This window comes from Pararge aegeria, chromosome 12 (assembly GCF_905163445.1).
Source record: "Pararge aegeria chromosome 12, ilParAegt1.1, whole genome shotgun sequence".
Classification (NCBI taxonomy): Eukaryota; Metazoa; Arthropoda; class Insecta; order Lepidoptera; family Nymphalidae; genus Pararge; species Pararge aegeria.
In genome coordinates this window covers 10485788-10510111 of record NC_053191.1, presented here as the reverse complement: position 1 = coordinate 10510111, position 24324 = coordinate 10485788, and the positions used below count along the sequence as shown (strand labels likewise).

At 36.7% G+C, this 24324-nt stretch overlaps 1 protein-coding gene across 1 annotated transcript in view; it reads right to left on the bottom strand.

Annotated features, from left to right (window-relative positions):
- LOC120627786 (bicaudal D-related protein homolog) overlaps positions 1 to 24324 on the bottom strand; it is a 100900-nt gene that overhangs the window by 8058 nt on the left and 68518 nt on the right. The window contains exons 2-5 of the mRNA XM_039895813.1: positions 24065 to 24205; positions 15648 to 15803; positions 14051 to 14224; positions 11231 to 11477 (exon numbers count right to left, since the gene is read on the bottom strand). Coding sequence (XP_039751747.1) covers positions 11231 to 11477; positions 14051 to 14224; positions 15648 to 15803; positions 24065 to 24205 — 718 coding nt within the window. The remainder of the gene's footprint in view (positions 1 to 11230; positions 11478 to 14050; positions 14225 to 15647; positions 15804 to 24064; positions 24206 to 24324) is intronic.

Below are 24324 nucleotides of genomic sequence, written 5' to 3'. Positions count from 1 at the left end.
GTGGTGAGGACTTCGGATTCGATTTCGGGGGGCCGAGTTCGAATCCCAGCTTCCCAACTTCAAATTTTTCTAAGTTGTATTCATTTTATTTTTAAGCAATTAAAATATCACTTGCTTATAACAGTGGAGGAAAACATCGTGAAGAAACCTGCATGCCTCAGAGTACTCCATAATGCTCTCAAAGTGGGAAGTCTGGTTAAGTGTGGTGGACCTACGGTTTGAACCCTTTTTATTGTAGAAGGAGACCCGGGCCCAGTAGTAGGCCGGGAATGGGTTGATATGACGACAAACCAATTAATCTTGCCTAAAGGCTTGTCCACTCTGGGTTTTTCTATTAATTTTGCTATGTACAAAATCTATTTTTTAAACGAACACTCTGGAATGTCGACCGCATTTTGGTATTATGAGGTTTTTTATTAAAATCGCTTTTATTATGTCAGTGGCTTTCGAAAATAATATTGTATGTTAAAGAAAGCTAGAGAGATTATTTCAACCCTTAAGCCATAACAAGTTATTCGAAAACCTATGAGAAATACATAACATGTATATGACGTCGACAGGAAGTTGGCTAAATGGACTATCTAATAACGTATTTAATAACTATTAACGAATATGATCAAACTAATTTCTAGGATGATATTTTGACTGTTTTATTTGAGTATGAATCTTATAGCAAAGCTGATAGATTTATTTTTGCAATAATATAAGGAATCACGGAAAATATTTAGTTACGAAATAAGTACATAACGAAAGAAATGGCTTTTATGATTACTGCATCAAGTATTACTTATATTTCCTTTACGTATTTCTAACATGATAACAAAACTTGGAAAAAAAAACATTTTCAACGTAACGATCGTTTATATTTTTACGATTTAATTTTTAACGCAATACCTAATAATGAAGCGTGACTTTATTACTTATTATCTATATAAATATAGTTTATTTACTTTATAATAAAACTAGCTCCGTACCGCAGTATCAGTCGCGTTGGCTTTAGGAAGGAAGGAGGAAGGAGTTTAATTTCGGAACGATCGTAGCTGATTACCACCTCACTGGGTGGTAACTGCGTCACTGTAAGGTGGGGGTGACGCCGAAAGCTCGCCAGGAGTTGAAACGCAGGTCTCAACGTCATCAGGAGCCCGGGGGAAATACTAGGTCGTACGTAGCTTGATTCGTGAAGTCTACGATCTTCTTTAATTAACGGCATAAGTTTTTATTTTAAATCAGTATATATCAGGTAATTCTCTAGTTACATACCAAAGCGTACGCCGCACTCAAACATTGAAAACATGTTTGTGTGATTAATAGTGGCGTGCACTTCATACATGCACAAAAGCACTGCCTACCCTAAAATGTATTTATAACTCTTATAAGAGGATGATTTTTGACGTTTTATACAATTTTCCTGCTATGTGCATACCCTGGTAAGAAACCCAGTGCACGCCACTGGTGATGAACATGTATGTTTTTCAGTGTCTGGATGGTTATCTATCTATTATAAGTATTTATGTAGATATATTATTAAAATATTCATCAGTTATCTTAGATGGCGATGTGTGTATTGTTGTAATAAAAAAAATAATTACAGGGCGCTATAAGTTTATCCTTTGGGGTACTGGATCACCATGCGGCTGCCGGCAAGACGTACATACTTAGCATGGACACTTTGTACATAAATCGGGATATTGAGGAGTGAATTAAATGAAACCAAACATACCTACATGTAAAGGTCATTAGCAAAATTAAAATGAAACTCGCCAGCCAGTAAGCGAATATAAAAATCGAGTAAACGATGTTACTTAAATTCGTAATGGCTTTAATTACGAGCTGCATATCTTGTAAAACTTCAGTTACAGACTAATTTAACGGTCTTAAAACTCTAACTTAATAGAATAGTAATACATTGATCCGTTACAATGTTAGAATCACCTATAGGATAGCGCAATTGTCGTGTATCATTTTTTATGACTTGCGGTTGAGTAAATCTTATTACGTTACAAATGCGGATTATGAAAGATTATAATTTATACTAGCGGTTCACAACGAATTCGTCCGCGCACAACTTCTGGTAAGTAGACTTCCATATAAATATTTTTTTTACGACTCACCGCTTTTCATCGCCCGCATTTTGCCCGACTCATTAGGATGGTAGCGTTATGTGAAATAATTTTTAACCTTTCTCAAAGATTGGCCTATCAAATTAAAATAAGATTTGAGGGCCGCGCCGGTTGATAGTTCCAGCGATTAGCGCGTTCTCACAAATAAACTTTCACCTTCTATTTAACCCTCTTGGGGGTGGAATTTTTATAAATTGTAGAATAACTTTATTTTAAACTGTTCGTGTAGATTTTATTACAATGTTTACTCCCCTATCACCCCTTTTGGGGCAAAATTTAGAACAACTGTGTAACATGAAGATCTTTCACACAAAATTAATCTTTTTAACCCCCTTGTAATTAAAAAAACAATCCTTTCTCTACAGGTTGCAATTTAATAGATCAGTTAGTCAGTACCTACGTTGTTTACTTAACTACTTACTGCCTCGTCAGTTTAGTGCTTAGCATGATTGAGTACGGATAATGAGGTCCTGGATTCGATTCCCAGCATCTGTACCGCAGTCACTATTATATTGTGTTGTTGTAGTGCAAATCTCTCTCAAGCTAAGTTCATTGATCACTAGATACTCTTTACTCTACAACGACCCAATTTTGTGTCGTGGTAGAGTAAAGTTTTTTATCCGTGTCAGGCCGTGCTAAGCTCCGAGTAGCACAAAGAATGTCTGAAATGAACGTTTTAGTAAAAAAGGCATAAGGTTTTTTATCGTAACAAATAGTTACTGCCTAATTCCACATCCTGTGTTTAAATCAGTAACTGTGTATGCCTACTGACTTTTAATTAACGAAATAACCGGAATTTAGCCAAATATGTAAGTATACTAACTAACTTGTAATGAAACCATATTAATATGACCTAGAGTTCTAGACGCAGGTTCTCATTAAGTGAGAAGTTTAAATTATTAATACTTTTTTTGTTATAAGAATCAGAGGAAACGCGAAAACAGAAACAAGATTGATTTTTTCATTTCATCATCTTTTTTAAAATTTTCACCATTATCATTATCTATAAATAATGTCCCGCTGCTAACAAGGCCTGGGACACCGGGGGAGTTCGGGGATTCAAACTAGATACATGCATAGAAGCTGTTAAGCGGGATTTAGTTATTTATCAAATTTTCATTCGTGAGGTTCTCTAATTCAGTTGTTTATGTTTGTTAGCTCAGAACTCTGTAATTTATGAACCGAACCGAAACTATTTTTGTTTGAGTAAACTTCCCACGTGGTCCCATTTTTATCAGTCTGAATTTGAGGGAACTCGGAGTACAGCAGTTGGTCTTTTCTGAGACGGCCGATACGCGCAGTTTGCAGCGACCCTGCTTTCTGAGTCCAAGGCATTTCCACTACTGGAAAATGTTTGTGTGGTGAGCATGAATGTTTTTCAGTGTCTGGGTGTTTATATATATATATATATATATCTAAGTAATTATGTATATTATTTACAAAAATATTCATCAGTAATCTTAGTACCCATAACACAAGCTACGCTTATATTGTGTGTATTGTCATAGTATATTTATTTATTATTATTATTATTTTCCAACATCAACAATTTACGTTTTAGCATTTTCATTCAAGAACTTTCTCTCCAGACAGCATAAAATATATATGTATGCGACACCGCCGATAATAATTTTGAAACGCTTTGCTACAGTTTGGCAACATCAATCGTGAGCAGCAGTGTTCGTGACGCACCGTGCCAGCCTTCGGAGCAGCACGACATGTCATCGCGAATGTTCATACTGTAGCCTTAGTAACGATTTGTTCGCTCACAATCGAGAAGTCGTTTTCTAGTATGGAAATACTTGAACAAAGGAGTAAAATGCAATCTTATTAGAATTGTATTAAAGCTCCGATTTGCCCACAACTCTTCAACACGGGTTTTTGATAATACGTTTGTAAAACATAAGCCAGAAGTAAAGGATTTCCGACTTTAAAACCAGTGACATTATGTGCATTTTGCTTTGATGATACAGAGTTTAATACTCGAATACGACTCTACGATTGCAAGTGATCAAATCTTGTACTAAGGCCACTGTTTCGTAAAATCGATTTACGTAACCAAAATTCATATACCTCTCTACTTCATAAATAAAGAATATGAATTTTTATAAAGTAAATAATAGAATTTAAAAACAAACAAAACTTACTTCCTTGTATTATGTAGGTATGTAGGTAACAGTAGGTTGATAGTAAGGTATTGTGTTTGCTATTGCATTGTTATAACCAGCGATATGTAAATCAGTAGGTACTTAAATTTTGAGAAATTTCAGGATGTTATCACAATATGGATGGATTATGCTATTAAAAACTTTGAAAACAGTAAATAAAGTATTTCATATTAAGAAACCTAGAAGTCAGTTTAGATTAAACGGAGATATCCTTAGAAAACCAAAAAGACTTGATAACCTTCCTCATTTTGAAGTATGTAACTCACATACCTTCTTTGTTACGTTTCAGTTTTAACAGAGATATAGAGGTAGCAATGCCAAAATAATTCACGTGTCCACGCTCTCAGTGCCGTACACATGGTTTTTGATCAGCATGCGGCAAGAAGGTGGCATATAATGGAATATCCTCCTCTTTAGTCTAAAAAAAAAACAAAAGACAAAGCACAAAACAAAAGCAGTGCTTTTATGAAGTGCCCGCCACTCTGTGTACGATAGCTTATAAGGATAAGCCTTCCCTCTCATAGGAACGTGGTCACACACCACCTTACTGTTCCAATTTAGGTTGGCTGGTTATTAGAATTATTATCCGAGGCGCAGGGGACAGCTTTAACTTCTTAACTCCGAACTGATACTGAGAATATCTGGGCAGAAAACTCGATACCTTAAAAGCTTTGGCCTCGGAATCAAATCCTCTTGATCCGTATTGAACATACTCAGTGCTCACCACTGGACTAAATATTTGACTTAACAAAGATTAATTGCTAAGTATACCCACAGTACATGTAAATTCTACATCTCCTTAGGATACATTTTAGAAGATCTGTTTGGTGTGGTGTATATTATGTATGTAACATTGGAGAAGTTATAAAATACATCGTACAGATTATCCTGGTTTTCGAGGATTATAACAAATGAAGCGTAATTTTCTGGTTTTCGTAGATTGAAAATCATGTAATTAGCCAAGTAACGCCTGCTTCAATTCAATATTAATTTTCTAGTCTGGAGTGACGTCACACACACTCATCTGTAAGCTACACAGTAAAAAAATGTCGGTTGGTATTTCGAAACGCTTTGTTAATAAAAATCGTGTATAAAATTCGTGATGTCGCTATTCAACCTCCGGAACGACATGTCACCGCTTATGTTTTTGCTTATTCAGTATTGTTTCATATTTTATTCAAACAATATTTTTTCTATTATGTTGTCATTCATTCAAATTAGAATTACAACTGTAAGGGGGTGCGTACAAATGCAGCTTACGTCTCGAAAAAATCAGGACAGACTGCAGACACAGCTTGATAGCAAAGTACTCTGTCGAATATGCAAAACAGGTTGTGTGCGGCGGTCAGTATCATAGCGAAACTTTATCATGCGGTCAATCAGTTGCAAGCATAACCCAGCTTCTGGCCAAGAGGGAGGCAAGTGAGATTATTTAGATCAGATCGTCGGCGGCTGTTTTGTTACACATTACACAAGATCAAAAATTGGGTATATGTAAGTATATTCATTTATACTCTTTATTTGTAAACCACATCGTTCAGAAAACAAAAAAAAAAGAGTGGAATTTAAAGTGGGATACAAAAGGCAGCCTAATCGCTAAGTAGCGATCTCTGCCCTTAGGATATATGTAGGTCTGTCTCTATCTTGGCCGCCAAACATTTTTAAGAGAGTGCATACATTTTCTGCGAGATTTTCATGGGTGGCAGCTGGCCTACCCTGCCCCCCCGGGTACGCCCGTGATTGCAAGATATACACTGACTTGTATACTGAGCTTTCAACTGCTCTAGGACAGTTATTCCCTCTGCAACGTTAGTTTCTACCACAAAAATGCATTTGCAATCGCTGTTGAATTATTAGGAGATATACACACAGCCATACAAAAAACATTTAAGCGTTCCGTATAAGACATTAAGTTCCTGTGTATGACCAACCTAAGAGTGCTGTCATGCATCGAAATACTTTCATAGGTCACTTGAAAAAAGTGATCACGCCAGTACAGTAAATCCAAAAAATTGCTTTAAGGTTAAAGTTGTATAAGTAATAAATTTTTTTATTTCTATTAACTGGTTTAAATAAGTAATCCATGAAATGTACTATAACTTTTTACTAAATTTGCTAATGGTAAGACATAATATTACCATGACGTTATCTTTATAAGGATATGACATTCAATCGAACTATATGTTGAAATTTATTTATTTCATGCTTCTAATTTTAGGGTTGCATATAAAACGATGTCAATTATTTATGTTATTTTATTAAGAACAATGATTTACGTCATCTGATCAGCCAAACTTTTAATATTAAAACTTACATAAAAATAAACTAAACTATCTGGTTATTGCCTTAATTTTTATGAAACGGATTTTAGAAACGTTAAAAGTAGGCGTTAAGGGCAAAAGAAAATATTTTAAATTCGAATTCGGTATAGGATATAAAAATATGCTTTAATTTACCCCAAATTGCACTTCCCTTTAGATCACTAAATCAATCACATAATAGCCTATAACAGGCTGTGAAGTGCACTTCATACATGCACTAAAGCACTGCCTACCCTACATTTTTTTTTATATTACTCATAAAGGCGAAGGACTTTTCCATTTTAAGCCATCTTCCTTATGTATGCATACCCTGGTCAATGACCCTGTGCACGCAACTGATAACAGGCCCCTGCCGGGCTAAAGGCCTCATCACAATTGGCAGATGGGTTGGTGACCGAAGTAGATGGTAATGACGGAATGTCTGAGTGAATGTAACAGGACGCTGCTACACTTTCTCCGTCATATTCCCTTAGTCGTCTCGTACGACACCCGCGGGAAGAGAAGTGGTGACAATTATACTTTGATTTGCCGTCACCTCACGGCACAGGTAGGAGAAAGAAATCCTTAAAGGAAAAGGCTTAAAATATGTGACGTACTGAGCTCTGTAAATCGTTACGGAAAGTCGCGTCTGTGAACGTAATTTTTTTGAAACAATTCGTGCTTCAGAGTACCATGAGTAATACCTATTGTCTATTGTGCTTTAGTTGAGGAAGTAAAACTAAATAATTAAATTCGGTTAGTGATACAATTTCCACGGCATGAGGATATTGTAACAAAGGGTTATTGTAGTTATTTATTTATGTAGGTAAAAACAATTGATATAAATAAACCCAACTTTTTCGATAGAAGGCTTCTTCCGTGGCTAGTGACTAGGCCATCCTCCGATTGGGAAGTGTCGCCAAGCAATTTAGCGTTTCGCAAATAATAAAATATGTGATCTTGCTCTTGGAGCTTTTGTCACCCACTATTTATACTTTCAATCACGTAAACATTGCCAATCGCAAATGCCCGTCCCGAGGACTTACTCCCGTTTTGCCTCATTTAAAATACTTTGAATTCCCTAGAACAAATGACGGCATTAATAATGTTTGGCTTAAAGCAGCACTACATATTAATCGGATGGGTGCCCGTCTTTGGAAGTTTGAAAGATAATTTGGTATCCATAAGTCTCAGCTCCTATCACTTACAAAGAATAGTATTCGATAAAGAAAGAATCGTTGGAATCGCAATTATAATTTTAAATGACATTGTGAGATGGTGATAACAAAAAAAACACCCGGCTAAGTTTGTAAGGCTTCCTCTTAGACCAGGACGCGTTTGGAACCCTCGTAGCTTTAGTTTTAAGTTTACGTATGTGGCTATCGCCATCATCTCACTACCGTGTAATTCTTATGTATGCATGAAAAGTGCCACCTATGGGCCTACTTCATACACGTTCATCCCCACTCCTCAAAATCGTCCGAAGTTTCATTTGAATTAATCAGAATTAATCAGTAGTTTATAAGTATTTTCAAAATCGGTCCTCATTCATTGGAGGAGAGATCGGCGAATAAACACATACCTACATAGAACATATCTCTTAGTAAAAGTTCGGTTAAAAAAACGATAAAGTACCTACTAATGCGTAAAGAAATTTCAAGGTGTTCCAAAAGGTGGGCTTTAAAGCTAAAGAAGCAAGTCTTTAGAAGCAAGTTAATTTCATATAATTGTTAAGAACAATAAGTTCATGTTACATCAGAGGGATCAAACACGTAGAGCCGAGGGATAGCTATGACTTTTTTGACCTATACCGACTTTCGCGTATTGATCGCGATTTGAACCACTATGATCGTGTCATCGGCCATTTCATATACATGGCAGGTCGTCACCATTGCGCGCAAGTCTCTTAAAGTAGAAAATAAACGGCCAAGTGCGACTAGGTAAGACTCGCGTAATAAGTGTGTGAAATTTACGCCAAGTCGTCACAGACCGTGTGACAATTTTTTGTTTTTTTTTAATCAATAATACAGCACATAAGCCTCAAAGCGGTAAATCTGACGCAGTTAATAACTAGAAACTAGTCCATTCCATGCGTGTTACGACCGAGTATCGATTCGATCGCGTGATGTACAACTGGCAACGATGGATTGTTCTTATAGTATTTATAGCTAGACCTAAAATTGTACGAAACTACTACCGTGTGACCCACTGTACGTTATTCATATTGGCATTACGTTGGAGTATACACAAAAACGCGGCCGATACTAATAGCTTTCGATTATTTTTATCGTCTTTTAACTGTGTCGTTTATTTGTACTGCTGCAGGAATAATATATTTATAACAGTTATTTGGTGGAAGGCTTCGGCAGTGGCTAGTTACCAACCTATCAACAAGGCCCCGAATGCTGATGCCGCGTATCAACTGGCAACTGCCATACCCCGAACAGGCAGTGGCGTTCGCAGTGTTTCTTACCAGGGCATGCATACAGCAGGAAAATAACATAACACGGAACAAAATCCTGCTCTTATACGGGTTATATATCAATTTTAGGGTAGGCAGTGCTTTTGTGCATGCATGAAGTGCACGCCACTGCGAACAGGTTAGCCTGCTACCATCGTTATCGCACCTGGTTAGAATGCAGTAAGGCTAACTAGTAGTGGCTTAAAAAACAAAATCAAAATGGTTCTCATTCGTGCAGAGAGGTTAGAAGTCGTAAACTAGCTGACACCAAACCAAAATGTCTAACCCAGGGCTTCCGAACCCGGGCACCGTATAAAGTACAGAGGTGCTTTGTGTAGTGGTGTCACGGCTTGTCCCACACTGTGAAAATTGTGTGGAGATCACCAAGCTCAGCAGTCCTATTGTTAAGGTAGTTTCATTTTTCTTAATTCTTAATTAAAATTAGCTATTTATTATGGTTTTATTAGTTTCATCACCTTAAGACCTTAACAATTATGCATTGTAAAGTCAACATCTCCTGAGGATGCTCCGGTTTCGGAGCGAAACGTGTGTAGAGTGCCCTCTACGCACGTTTCGCTTCCCATTGCCAAAGATTTCATTGGTGTGGTTATATATTGAAGAAATTATAAATTACACTATACAGATTCTCCTGCTTTTCGCGTAATATAGCAAATTAGGCTTAATTTTCATGATACATCATGGATTTCCGCAAAGTAACGCCTGCTCATCTAAATCCAATAGATTCATACTGTTTTATTTTTTGCGCACATCCGCCTAGCTAAAAACGCCTTTTTAACTAGGTTAAGGAGCGGTCGCTGCGCCGTGACAATTTTCTTAACCCATGGTTTAACCTTGTACACGGTTTTGTGTTTTACGACCGTTCAAGAGCCGCCGCCGGTTTGAGCAAATTTAGACGCCACCGCGGACGCAGGATGCGTCGTTTACGTGTCGGTTGCGGGACAAATTTGTCGCGCAAAATTATGGTGCGACATGTATAATGTACACTTCGCAAGGCATGCAAAGAACACGTCATCCAAATAGCCGCCCTGTATTTGTCAACCTGAGGCGTAGGTGTTAAGCCTCAAGTGCCTGTAATTATAATAAGATCAGCAACCTCGCTCTTCAGACTGGAACACAGCATTATTATCAAGCTGCTTTGCGGCAGAAATAGACAAAGCGGTATTAAGCGCTGACCTGACGAGCTCTGTCGAATAAGCTCTACTACCACCTAAAATATAAACTTGATCTTGTCAAGTTTATATAGAGTAAGCAGTAATGCATGCATCATTATATCGTTCAAATTACGACTTTCAATTTCATACAGTATTACAAGGCATTATACTTGCAGATGCCAGAGTTTTGCATGTGCATCTTTGCATCTTGTGAAAGTCGGGTACAAACCATTCATCTTTTTTATTCAACTACAAGTTAGACCTAGAATAAAAGGAGGTTGATATTTATTCGCATGGAGCTAGCGTAACGCTTATTGGTTACGTGACGTTTTCTACCGGTTAACTCGTATCACATGCCCCGTTTACCTGGTGGTAACTCGTACCTGGTGCGAAGATGGTAGCAGGCTAGCCTGTTAGGAGCTGGTGATAGTTTAATTTATATAAATATCTCTCATATCGATTTTCACGCGGCCTCTCACCGGAACGCTTTATCGTTTTGTTACAGGTCTTTGTCGGCAAAAATTTACTTCAATAATATATATTCTATATATATTATTGAAGTAAATTAAATATATATTCTACAAATAGTTCTTCCTTCTACATCAATTAAAAAAAAAGGGAAAAGTGTTTTTCATTGCTTTGGTATTTGAACGCGCTTATCTCTGAAAGAAAACCTTTTCTAGCCCAATTTTGAGAATGGTTCCAACAAGCTACGGACTTTAGGAGCAAATTAAATGCAATAACTCATTTTAGAAGTTATGTTACTGCGTGCTACGGCTCTTAGGATTCAAGCGATTACTTGAATCAAAAAACTGAATCGTATAGAAAACCCCGTACACGCATCGTTATCGCGCCCGGTATTCAGCTTAATTGTGCGGGCGGTCAATATAACACGATGGGTCGAAGTGTATTGTGTAGAAAGCGGATCAAAATGGCCGGGAATCGCTAGAGACGATCGAACTATATTATCAAGTTATCGTAGAAATTAATCATATTGAAAATCCCTTACCTGAATCGTCATCGTGTCCGGTATTTAGCTGCAAAGCAAGGGTTCTTAGCTGCTTGAAGACCTGAACAGCCTCACTTCTCAGCCAGTTATTGTCGTCTTCTTCCGGTTCGGTTTCCATTTCTGCGTGTAAGGAGCGCGCCGTGTCGGTAACGTCGGTCGCGTCCGGAGCCCCAACGCGCTCGGCGAGCGTGTCATGGGATCTTTGGAGGCGTTCCAGCTCTTTAAGGGTGTTCAGATATAAGTGTTCCTGGAGAAAATATACCATGTTGGTTATTTCTTATATTTGCATATTTATCGTCAGAATAAGACGCAAATTTGTATTAACGTCTTATTCTGACGGAGAAAAATTTGTTTGCTGTATACATATTAGTATAGGTCGGCCGATGGGAACAGTGGGCAGCGACCCCGCTTTCGGAGTCCAAGGCCGTGTCAGTCCTTCATTTCCCGGAGGAAACTTATTGTTTATCCGGATAATAAGTATTCTATATGTTGACCCGGAATATCAGCTACCACTATAACATATTTTATTTAAATCCGTTCAGTAGTTTTCACGTGATGGCCGGACAGACAGACAGACAAAAATTAAATAAAAATCTGTTTTGGATATTTATATCAATTTATTATTTATTTAAAGTATATCAATTTAATCTATATTTTAAGGTTTACTCAGCGTGCAGCGCTCATAACGTTAGCGAACAAAAATATGTTTGTTTCTTGGCTTTTCTTAACCATTATATGCATATATACTACATAAAAACCTTCCTCTGGAATTACTTCCTATATTGCTGAAGACTGCATTTAAATCAGTTGCTTAGTTAAAAAGATCTAATGCTAGTTTTCACAAATAAAGAGTATAAATAAAATAAATAAAAAAACTTAGGAATCGCCTTAATCGGATGCCTCGTGTCTAGGTGATTCCCAGAGAAAAAAAACGTTTCACTAACTCTTATTGAATGTCTAACGAAGTTAGGCGCCGTCTAAAGTAACAACACCGATTTGGCTGATCGTAAAGTTTAGGGGATTCGTGAAATGACACTTGACAGATGAAAAAAAGTATTTTTTTTTTCTTTTAATAACTCTAAATCCGGATGAAAATGAAAAATATGATAATACAAACACAATACCACACCTTGTGGCAAGAACCATAGACAAGTTAGGCTATAAAAGTTTTTTTTAGTGAAAATGATTGGTGAAAGGTAAATGTATGCCTAGGAATCTACTTTGATTAGGTGTTACTTTCTTAAGCATTGCCATGTTCGTCGTTAGTGAAAAAAGGAATATGACTTTGTTTTATACCATGTAAAGATGAAAAGAAAATCTTATTATAAAAGGAACATTATGTGTATTCTTAACATCAGAAACCTATATCTCTTAGGTATTTCATTCGGATATAGGTACAAAGAACCATAAATCATTAAATATTTTATTGTTTTTTTAGCTTTTGCATGTTTAAGTTGGTCAATATTTTTATTTGCCGTGGGTTTTCGAAGGATTAAAAGTTCCGGTCAATATTGACAATGAATGGTAGTTCAACAAACTATAAAATAACAATGGCGGTTTAATGTTCTCAGTGGTATGTTCTATACATCTATAGAATATGTAGGTGCAATTTGACTTCCGTTCTGTTTTCCAGCTTGTTTAAAAAAAGCCAACAGTACTTAATTTTTTTTTTATTCCAATACAAGTTAGCCTTTTGCTCCAATCATACCTGGTTGTAAGTGATGATGCAGTCTAAGATGGTAGCGGGCTAACTTGTTAGGGTACTCCCTGGTAGTTATATTAAACCCATACCCTCAATCGGTTTCTAAGCGAAATCGTTCCGTAACGGTAAATCACTTAGCGACGCATCTTTGTCGGTACGGTGGTACTGGCCATGGCCGCAGCCTCTCACCGGACCAGAACAGAGATAATTCAGAACAAATAATTGCTCCACCAATAAAATATACCTACACGCTATATATTTGTTTTATACATTATTATACTAATAATTTTAATTTAGCAATAAATATAACGGACTGTAATACACTAAAGCATATTACAATCCAGAATGTACGAAACCATTACGCACGGATTTTAGTGATTCGATGCATAACGGTTTATTTAACAGTTGTTCCAGAAAGTGCCATAATAATTGCAAGTTCTAAATCATAGACCATAACAAAGTAAATGCTTACAGAAAAACTCACAGATTATTAATTATTTATCATCTCTAAACTATGAAGATTTGGAATCGCTTATAACTTGCTTATGATGACATTAACTTACACGCACGAGCGCACCTATAAACAACGTGTAAATGAAAACCGACATATGACTTTACAGGCTTTAGAGGTACATTATTTACCGTCTCTGAGACTTGTCTGTGAAACCAAAACGCAAATTGATTTTGAGTACGAGTAGACACACTCATATGTTTGGCAAGCATTAACTATTAACCGAAATAAATTTAAATATTTGTTTTTACTCCCAGCTTCATCGACGTCCGTCAGTCTGCCTGTCGGTGGACTGCGTTTCATAAACCGTAATTGGTAGAGTTCAAATTTTAATAGAGTGTGAACTTATTTTTATTGTCGCTATAACAACAAATAATAAAAAACCGGACAAGTGCGAGTTGGATTCGCACACCAAGTTAAATCTTATACGCACGCTGTGACACGCACTTGAACGATTTTTTATACTTGAAACAAGACGTCTAGAATCAATGCGTTAATGATGTTTCGAAACTTTAGTTTTTTCATTTAATTTAACTTAGTTACACTTGTTTCTTGCTTTATTAAAATTTACTAATATTCTGTACTTCTAAGATATATTTAAACTTACTTGTTCTTTCAGTTGTCTTTCAAGAGCAGCGATTCTGTCGTTTGCCTCATCAAGTTGCTGGATCAAATTGTCTTTATCGCGGTGAGAAGTGGTCAGTCTTCGTTCCAAATCAGACCTCTTATCACTCATGAGCGCCAGCTCAGCTTTCAGGGACTCCAAACTTTGCACATGATCCTGTGATAAAGAAACAGATATTGACTTCACACACAAAAGATCATGACTCATTGTCACGTTCCAACTGTGCAAGCGAGAGCGCGGAACAAGCAATAGAGTCGCGATTGGCCTAAGAGTTCGGCTTGTGATACATCTATCTCTCTTCCACTCGGAGATAACGCGACGTTCAAATTTTACCAGAGTATGAAATTATCGCCAGTAAACCAACTTTATAGACAACCTAAATAAATTTCATTAACGATTCTTATTCTTTTCTTTACCTATAGTTGGGCTTTTCCTCATTCCCAGGGAGGGTTGGCGTACGACGAGGTCTTTGGTAAAAACCAAAAATAACAAGACTTTATTGTTCATCGGTCGCGTGATTTATCTTTCCATCACTAGAGGGTTCTTCTATCTGTAGTGGAGATTTACCAGTGTTCTTCAGCTTCGTAGAATATCAGGTCCCATAAACCAACGATGGTTTTTGTCGATGTCTGCTGCAACGTCCCGTGTCGCGTAGTTGACTAATTCGACTTCTTTGAAAACCTACGAAAATCAGTGACGCTGGAGGATGGCGATACACTATATAATTGCGGTCAGGCGATGTATGACCGAGCCCTAATCCGTATCCAGGTAAGGTATCCTGTCTTGTTGCTTGTCCAGAAAACTTTGCAGTCTGGTTTTCGTTCGGGCTTTTGCTCTTTCGTTCTATGACTGTTTCGGCGAGTCTAGTTCTCATGATTGCCGCTTGTAACTCGGGATTTATGCAAAACTTCAACAGAGATATCTGGCCATGATAGGAGATAGCATATGTGCTCTTTTCACCTTTAGGTGTCACTGCTTTCCAGACTGCGTAGGCTTTTGATGACTAGGCCGCTTCGCTGGCGTCGGTTATCTTCATTGTCGCTATAATGCCATTGTCAACTCAAGATCGATGGTTACGTTACTGAGATTCTTCAGATGAGGCATCTAATCTTGCCATTGCTTTGCCAGGTTCAGATCCAAGTTCAAGTTTGCAGAAGTAATCATGTGGAGTCGGACACTAAATAGCGTGGAATAAGGGCAAGAAGAAGACGGAGTCGTCTTTAAACCACCATGATGGAAGTACTTATAAAATTATCTATTCATTATTTTTCCTTACCACTACAAGTTAAGGAAATAAAAGAAAAACAGATACCGATACAAATAAGTAGTATTAGAATACAAAAGGCCTTTATTTGAGGCGCTTAGTAGCGATACCAGCATGGTACCATAAGATAAGGACAACATAATTTTAACAGTTTGCTTGATTTAAATACAAATCAACTTATAAGGATTAAACTAATCAAGATATAAGGATTTATTTTCTTGATTTGGTTGCGATAAATCAAAGCAGCAAAACGTTGAAAAACAAACGTACAATTTTAACTGTGCTCAATTGAAATAGGTAAGTTTTGTTTCGTACCTGCAGGCTAGTTTTCCTAATAGAGCACTGATCCTTCAGCCCCTCAAGTTGCGCCAGAAGTTGTGCTTCCGTAGCTGATGACTCCTTCAACTGCACCGTTAGACGCGAATTTTGCGCAGTTAGCTCTGCTATCAAACCGGCTTTCTCTTCATCTCTCTGTAACAAGAATTTTCATATGAACATCTGGAATACAGTGGTATATATACTGTCGCGAAAGATTTTTTTTGTTTATCACTGCACTGATTTAGACGGGATTTTTTAAAAACACAAAAAATGCGGACAAACAATAACAACAAAACAAAACAACACGCCTAGTAACGTTTAAAAAAAAAACGATAGCCGCCATATTGAATATTAAGAAGAAGAAGAAAAACTTTATTGCACGTATAAAATACAGGAAAAGAAACAGTAAGGATATATTAATAAATAAAACATAGATAAATATTTGGCATTGGCACTTTTGTAGGAATTTATTAATATTTCTATTATCTTCTTTGTCCTAGCCGGGTAAAGAGATAGAAAATTTAAAATAAATTTTTCTTGACAATAACTTAAATATAAGTTAGTCTAATAAATTGACTTTTTAAATGCAATGCAAGATAAATCTACATTTAGCAAGAATAACTTTTATCTCCTAAGCACGTAAAGTAAAGAGTTAAGATTTCTTTAAACAATATCTAAAACTTAATTAAACTTATTTTATCAAATATACTTAAATTTAAGACACTTCATTCAACATTTTGAAATGACTCAATGCCTTGTAAAAGTATAAACTTTCGATAAATATAATAAAATGAAATTATAATAGATAAACTTTCAAATAAAATTGTTTCTTTAGTAATAAATTTATCAGAGACGTGAATTTCGACGATATATCAATAAAATTTATGACTTTGTTGCTGTTTTTACCGAATTTAAATAGTAAATACATTAAAATGCTGCAAACTTTATTTATTGAGAAAGCTTGCCTTATAAATATAAATACAAATTAATAAAGTAATTTTTTAGCAATGATTATTTTACTATCCATCAAAGTTTGTACATGATTTGAAACATAAAATTTTATGTAATGCAACTTAGTTCAGTTACTCAACAACCGACAATAAATCTTTAATTGAAATAGTTTGCATAAAATTAAAAAAATCACGCAATTTTAATTATAATACGTCAGTATGGATTTGCTAATTCCATACTGACGTATTACCATCAAAGGTCGTTTTTGGTGTTAAAACATAACAGTCCTATCACTGTCCTATGACTGATCCTTTTACCTTATAAGGAAAAAGGAATATAAAATATATAAATTATAAAAAGGATCCTTATAAGTCCCGCTTAGGGCGTACATACAACCCAGTACTACATACTGGGTTTTGTAGTATGAAACGAAGAAGAGTAAACCGACATTAATTTATTTTTCCGTCTGTCAAGACCTTTTTGAAGTTATACTCTCGGCGCGTTAAGGAAAAATGATGAGAGTAAATTTTCGCGCGCGCACACCGTCACGTAAAACCGACACCCTGAAGTTAGCTATAGTCAACAATTTTGTTTTTCAATAAAAGATTTGAATCTGTACACTTTGAATTGTCAAAGTCTGCGGGCTCATTCCGGTGATTTAATTGATTCAATTGTACAAACAAAAATCTCAAATTTTAATAATGAAACTTTGTTTTCCGATAATGAGATAACTAGATAATGCGTTATAATACTCGTAAATCTTTCAATGTATTAAATACCTTTTTCTATTGTTGTTTGTTGTTTTTTCTACAAACGCAGAATAAGGCGAAAGATAAATTTTTTTAACGTCTATCGCGTGTACATAAGTACACACGCGTTTTTCTCAGGAACATCAAATACTGAAATCTTGAAGCCCTTGAGCTTTGCATAAATCAATTTCTAACTCAATGCCATCAACCGCTGTAGCTTACGGCTGTTTATGCTGTAGGTATGTATTGACACTCCTAGGGGTATGTTGGTTAGCATGTTCAACGGGGGATTGCGGATCCAGATGGCCTAACATGTGCGCTACGAAATCATAGTCTTGGTGTCATTTTATTGTCATATTTCAATGAGATAAGACGAGTAAATGGGTAGACATAATTATCTAGTGGCCCGTTTGTATTTTCTTTTCCATTTAATCTAGAATTAGGAAATATGGTAAGCGTTAAACGATGAAACGTTAATTTGTATCGACATCGACACAGATCGCTGTATCGCTTGGTACTTTGCTAACTTCCGAACCAGTACGCCTTAGACTGTATAATAACTTCACCACCAAGTGAGATTGCAGTCAAGGGCTACACTGAAACAGAGTAAAAAAAAACTTATGAAGGTCCTACTGCTGGGTATATGCCTCTCTCATATGGGAGAACGGGAGAGTAAGACCTTAAACCGCACTAACCTGAACTGAACCCGCACTGGCCAGTCAAGTGGGTCCCTTATTCTTATAAGAATAAATGGGATTAAAATTTTTCTGATAGGTATAGCTTTTGCCACTATTGACTCGAAAGCGTGACTGAAGATAATAAACACCTAAGTACCTACTTGATGCTGTCTGAAATATATAGCCTTCTTGTCAAGGCCTTCCCAAAAATGGCAAAGCCAAATATAGATTTTGAATAAGATAATTTGAATATGTTTCGTAGCATCCTACTTTTTAGGTTGGAATGGCCAAAATTTAGAAAAATGTTTGTTGCCAAATTAAAGATTTGAATGAGATTAAGGACAATGTAACCGAGAACTTGAAGGCATTCATGCTAATCAAAATGTAAAATCTACAAAAACAATCCTTACGGTGACGAAACAGTTTTAAATCCGAGTCTGCTCGGAAATATTGACGAAACAGCAGTATTTTCTACGTAATTTGGAAGGTTACGGAAACAATGACAGATGTTGCAAACTTTACAATGAATTACGTACAGTGTATTATCTTCTCAGGTTCCGTTTGTGACGTTAACCGCTTCAGTTTGTCTGAGTAAGTAGTTTTTATGAAGCAAATGCTAAGTGACCTTTGAGATCCCTTAATCTAGATCAGTAGCGCTAAAATGCGCACCACGATATAATTGTCTTCCGTTTACTCTGCGATTTGCTCGTTGTAGATCGTTGCAGATAGTAACGTATAAAATCAATCGTGGCACACTTTTATATAAATATATGATTTTGCTAGCTAAATATTCATCCACAGTCTCCTTGTGTTACACAGCTTGGCACAGAGTACCTTTCTGATCATCATGATTTTAACGGATATCCATTCACTTCTAGGCCTAAGTTTAAGTATGGACTTCTAATCTCCACGGTTTACCGCAACGCTGTGCGCTTTATGTCTATCTACCTTGGTGTACTAAGACTGCGCTTTCCAATGTGGGGTCGCAAATCCAGCATCTTATAACCACAAGGCCCATCGTTCACCCGTGATACGTGCTCCGCCCATTGCCATTGCCAAAAATAGTAGGCTCTCCGAAAGACCAAGGACAGGTAAAGATCCCACAAACATGGTGTGTGGGATTCCCAGCTACTAACTTCGGTCAAAGTAGGCTATGTAATCAAATGCGCTGTTTTATCTAGGCAATATTTCGGTATCGCCCTACTTGTGATTAAGAATCTTATATCTTGGAATCTCGGAATCGACTCCAACGGTTTTCATGAAATTTAGTATACTGGGGGTTTCGGGGGCGATAAATTGAACTAGCTAGGATTCATATTTAAAAAAATTCATTTTATTCGTGTTGTCCGGTAATAACCGATTTGGTGCAGACGAAGTTGCACGGGTCAGCTAGTTTATCTTAAACCGCCGTGTTTTAAGCAACTTCATCATCATCATAAGCAACCCATTACCAGCCTACTACAGGTAAAGGGTCTCCAGCTCTCAGAATGAAAAGGGTTAAGGCCGTAGTCCACAACACTAACCAAGTACGGGTTGGTAGTTGGTTCACACGCCTTTGAGAACGTTATGGAGGCAGGCTTTCGCATACAGGTTTCCTCACGATGTTTTCCATCACCGTTTGTATGAAAAAAATAAATTATATATATTTCATTTGGCTTTGCACCATACTGTGACACTAGTTGGTCGCAATGGTTTCCCCATTTTCGAGTGACAAGCAAATTGCAATTGTCTATGATGGCATGAGGTTTTACGGTAAAGTCGGTTCGAATATCCGTGTTTGACCCTGGTCGTATCCGAGGGTGCTTCCTGCACATCAAAAAAACCTAATTGGCAGAGATTTCCGCTTAACGCTATGATGTAAATTGTTGACAATGGTAATTGCTAGATGCAGTTACGCAAGAGAGGTAATAACTGTGTGGAAATGGTGACGGGAAGGGAGCAAGGATTTAATACAAACCTCGACACATGCAAAAACTTATTTTGGCGGACCAGTCCAGTATTTTTCGTTACGTAGACACTGCGGTTAATTAAATAATAATATAAATTTTTTAATACAACTTTACAAGTTTAACGGTAAAAGTGGTATTTTTTCCATAACAGAAAACCAGCAAATGGCTGCCGTAATGCCTACTATATTTTCAATCAAAAATTTGACTTGTAATAATATTATTTTGATTCTATAAAAAGAACCCTAGAGAGAGAGTTAGCAACGCGGGATCTGTTACAATTTCGACCATTCATTGACAATTGGTATTAAAGATGTTTCAAAAGCTTTTTTTTCACTGATATGTTTAGCTAATTGAATAAGTTTTGAATATTGCCTAAATATACTTTTTATTCAAACACTATGTAACGTTTCGAAATAATTATTTATAACCACTCCTCTACTTGCAAAGTCTTGCCCCGTCTATAGGTGATGGTTTTCCAGTTACCATCACGAGGGCCATCAGCTTGTTTCATCAATTATTACAAAAAAAAAAACTATTTTAAATTAAAACATAGGTACAGTAGGCATATAATAATGTGGCATCCTGAAATAACAAGGGCAGCATTATACTTAGGCCTAATCATGCCTACCATCAACGCATAAATAATATCTATATTGACTTATCCATTAGCCTGAACTGCCAATTAATTTACAGCGGCGCGATGACCTTCAGGTTTTCAGGGTTACCGACCACTTCAATAGCTAGGTACATCCACTTCAGGGAAATTGGTGTTTGTTGTGGCGCTGATGTCATGGCGACCAGTTTATTATGTAGGACCGGACCGTGCCCTTTAAATGATATTGGACATTATATTTTCATATCGAAACTTGTTGTTATTTTATAAAAAATAGCATTCACCATGAATAATTGTATACTTTTCATTTACTACTTTTCTATATGTTTATGTGGTGTACAATAAAAGTGTATTCATTCATTCATTCATTCAATAAGTAAGGAGGAAATATCATCGATATAATCATCATTAACGTCCCAAAGGCCAAACACAACTGGCTGGGCACAGGTTTCAGACCACGCTGCTTCAATGCAAGTGGGCTATAACCGGAATCGACGGTTTACCGTCCAGCGGTGTCCGATGGGCTCCCAACTCTGAGTTTCTGGCGGATCTGCCGTTACCACAAAGTACAATACATACAATAGAAACAAGTTCGTTCTAAAGCTTTGGATTCAATTGTTATTCTGGCCTTAGCTTTAAGCTATAATCTCAAACTAAATTAAATAGATTAAGCAGTACTCGACGATCGTATGACAAAGAGTGCACAAGGAGACGTAACGAAACCCAGCGTACGGTAAACTTTAGGGTGTTTTTTACTGGCCGATACGATTCCGATAAAATATCTTCAGAAATACGATAAAATATATCACCGACGCGTCGGTTCTACATCTGCTCCCCTGAGAATCCGATAAAATCAGGGAGATAACTATGTGATGTAATTACACAATTTTTATGAACAAATTCACTACCGTGTCGGCCATCAAAAAATCTTTCTGATAACTCGCTGGATAACGGACAAACTGGCAACGCGACTGCTGGCAAATGAGTGATTATTTCCACTGGCTCGCATGTGACGCTGCTGGCAACGATAAATCGATAAAAGGACATATTCTTATAATTTTTATTGCAATTAAACACTAAACTGAGAATAGAAAGCTTCTAAAACCTAAAATTGAGTGGAGTTCACAATATTAAAAAAAAAATAATCAAGTAATAAGCGGGAGATATTATATAGATATATATAAGTATACAGGTGGACCTACTCAATATTGCCTAACACACATAATCCTATGGGGCGGTAGCTACGATACGAACGCAAATAAATTAGTCGCAGGACTACTTAACATGCTCTCCGAGGCACGGGGGTGAATCACTGCCAATTTCCAAACTTCGGGTTGGTAGCAGAAATTTCTTTCAGGATCCGTAATCTGAACTCGAAAATGCTCACCACTAGACCCACGAGTTATTTAAGCGCTACGATACGATAGGATCGCTATCGTGTTGTCTGATAAAAATACACCATTACTAGGTGGATTTCACGACATTTATAAGGCTTGGAAGGTTGAAGTTAGAAGACATTGACACCGTCGCAATAAAACGTCTGATGCGAAATCGAGAAGCCAATTAATTTCCATTACATTTTCGGATTGCAAGCCAATTAGGCGATAAGCATCGTTTTACTACGTTGTTATAAACTAACCTACCTGTCTAAAGCCTACCAAATTAACCTACAACGATTTAACTGTTAGGAAAATGGTAAGTTTATGAAACAAAAGTGAACAGTATTTTTTATTATTGTACTTAAAAAATTATACAGCCAAAGTAAACGAAATTTTAACGTCCATATTCGGTCTCATGAATGTGTTAACTTACCCAAAGGGTAAAGCGGGACCCTATTACTAAGACCTTGCTGTCCGTCCGTCTATCCTTCACATGGCTGTATCTCAGGAACTTTAAAAGTTAGACAATTGAAATTTTTGCAAATAATCTGTTTCTGTAGACGCCCTAACATACAAAGAAATCTTTTTTTTTTTCCGCTTTTATAAATAATTTCATTCTGTGTCGCATTTGGCCTGTTTTATTAATAACGACGTTTTACACGTGTTATAAGATTCCATTAAAAACTAGCTACCAGTTTACTAACAAAAAACGTGATTGAATTATGGAATACCTAATTAGTGATATCCTACTTAAGACAAAGTGGATTAGTAACGATTTAACAAGGACTTGAGTTTTAAGGTTTCGGCTAAGATCGAAACGTGACGGTAAGCTTTTTGTGAGTGTGAAATTATTCGGTAATAAGGTGCTTTAAGAACACTTTAGTGTTCGTTCAATATAAAAATTGTGTCGCTACCTCATGAGTTTTGTTCAAAGACGAACTACCGATTGGCAAATGGTTGCAAAAGTTACTGAATCGCAAAGTAGTGCCTACATATTTCCTACTCTCTCCTGTAGATTTAATTTAATAAGGAATTAAGGATAGCAATATTAAAATCAAACTGCCATCAAAAGATTAACGATCAGATTGATTATTATTAACTTCGGGTGCCAGCCTATAAAGAGAGCGTTCAGATTTTTTTTATTGATGATCCACTTTTATGGCCTCCAGCACCGTGACAGTTGAATTTCGGATCGATAAAAATGGTTTAAAAAAAAACCTTTATTTCTACAAGGATTTTTAAGTTATAATTCTGTAAGAAATGCGCAATAAGCAAATATATTAATTTAAATGCCTTTTTTATTGAAATTTTGAAAAAAAAACGTTATTTAGGCCCGATTCTTATAATCACATTACGCGCTATTAGTGCGACTACATACAGCCTTGGCTTAGTTCGCAATGTCCAATGCTAAACCGCCACCGAATCAGCGCGGACACCGAAACCTACCAACAATGACGGTAAGGTCAACACTCAACAACAACACTCATTGTTGTTGGGTACCTACTTGATTTTGGCGTCGGAATTTGTTTGTTGTAGGTAGACAGTATGTACTTGTTTACTATCATACAATGATGAGTTATTGTTTTTGTTAGTAGAATTCAAATTTTTAAATGGCGAGGAGCGGATTACACTATAGACGGAGTAAAGTATAGTAGAGGTTGGGACAAGAGCGGCAAATATATATTTTTAGTAGTAGCTTAAAAAAATCGCTTCACCATTCCGGTGCTATACTTAATGCGTCGGTCCCGGTTCTTATATATAAAACATTAAAACAAAAACATTGATGGAGCGTTGTGGGTTTATGCCCTAAAACCCTCTCTTCCATGTACGGTTCCCTAGTTAAAGGGATATTTTATTGGGACTTATGAAAGACCTTCCTCTACCAAATGACAAATCAATCGGTGTACAACATCGGTGAAAAACACATCCCTTGTGATAAATATGCGATTTCTTTTAAGATTACTTAAGCAATAAATTCAGAATACTATTCCAAGATCGTTGGATTAAAGTTAGATAAGTTTATCTGCTTAATCCCAGACTGTAGGTACCTATATAGTCTTAAATTTACGGAGACTGTTAGAGACGTGCAAACTTACCTGCTTAACTGAGTTATCCCTAGTGCCGATCTTGGCAGTGAGCTCCTTGATGTCATTCTGCAATTCCAACAGCCGTGACTCATACTCTCCTTGCGTGGTGTCCAGTCGTCGCCGCAACAGATGCTTCTCCTGCTCCAACTCCTGGTGATAGAAAGGGACAGAGTTAATTACGTTTTCATTGTATTGCCTTTTGATGTTTATTTGTGTGGCTATTCTTGATGTGGATACATAAAGGTTACTCAATCACTATAAAGTTTCAT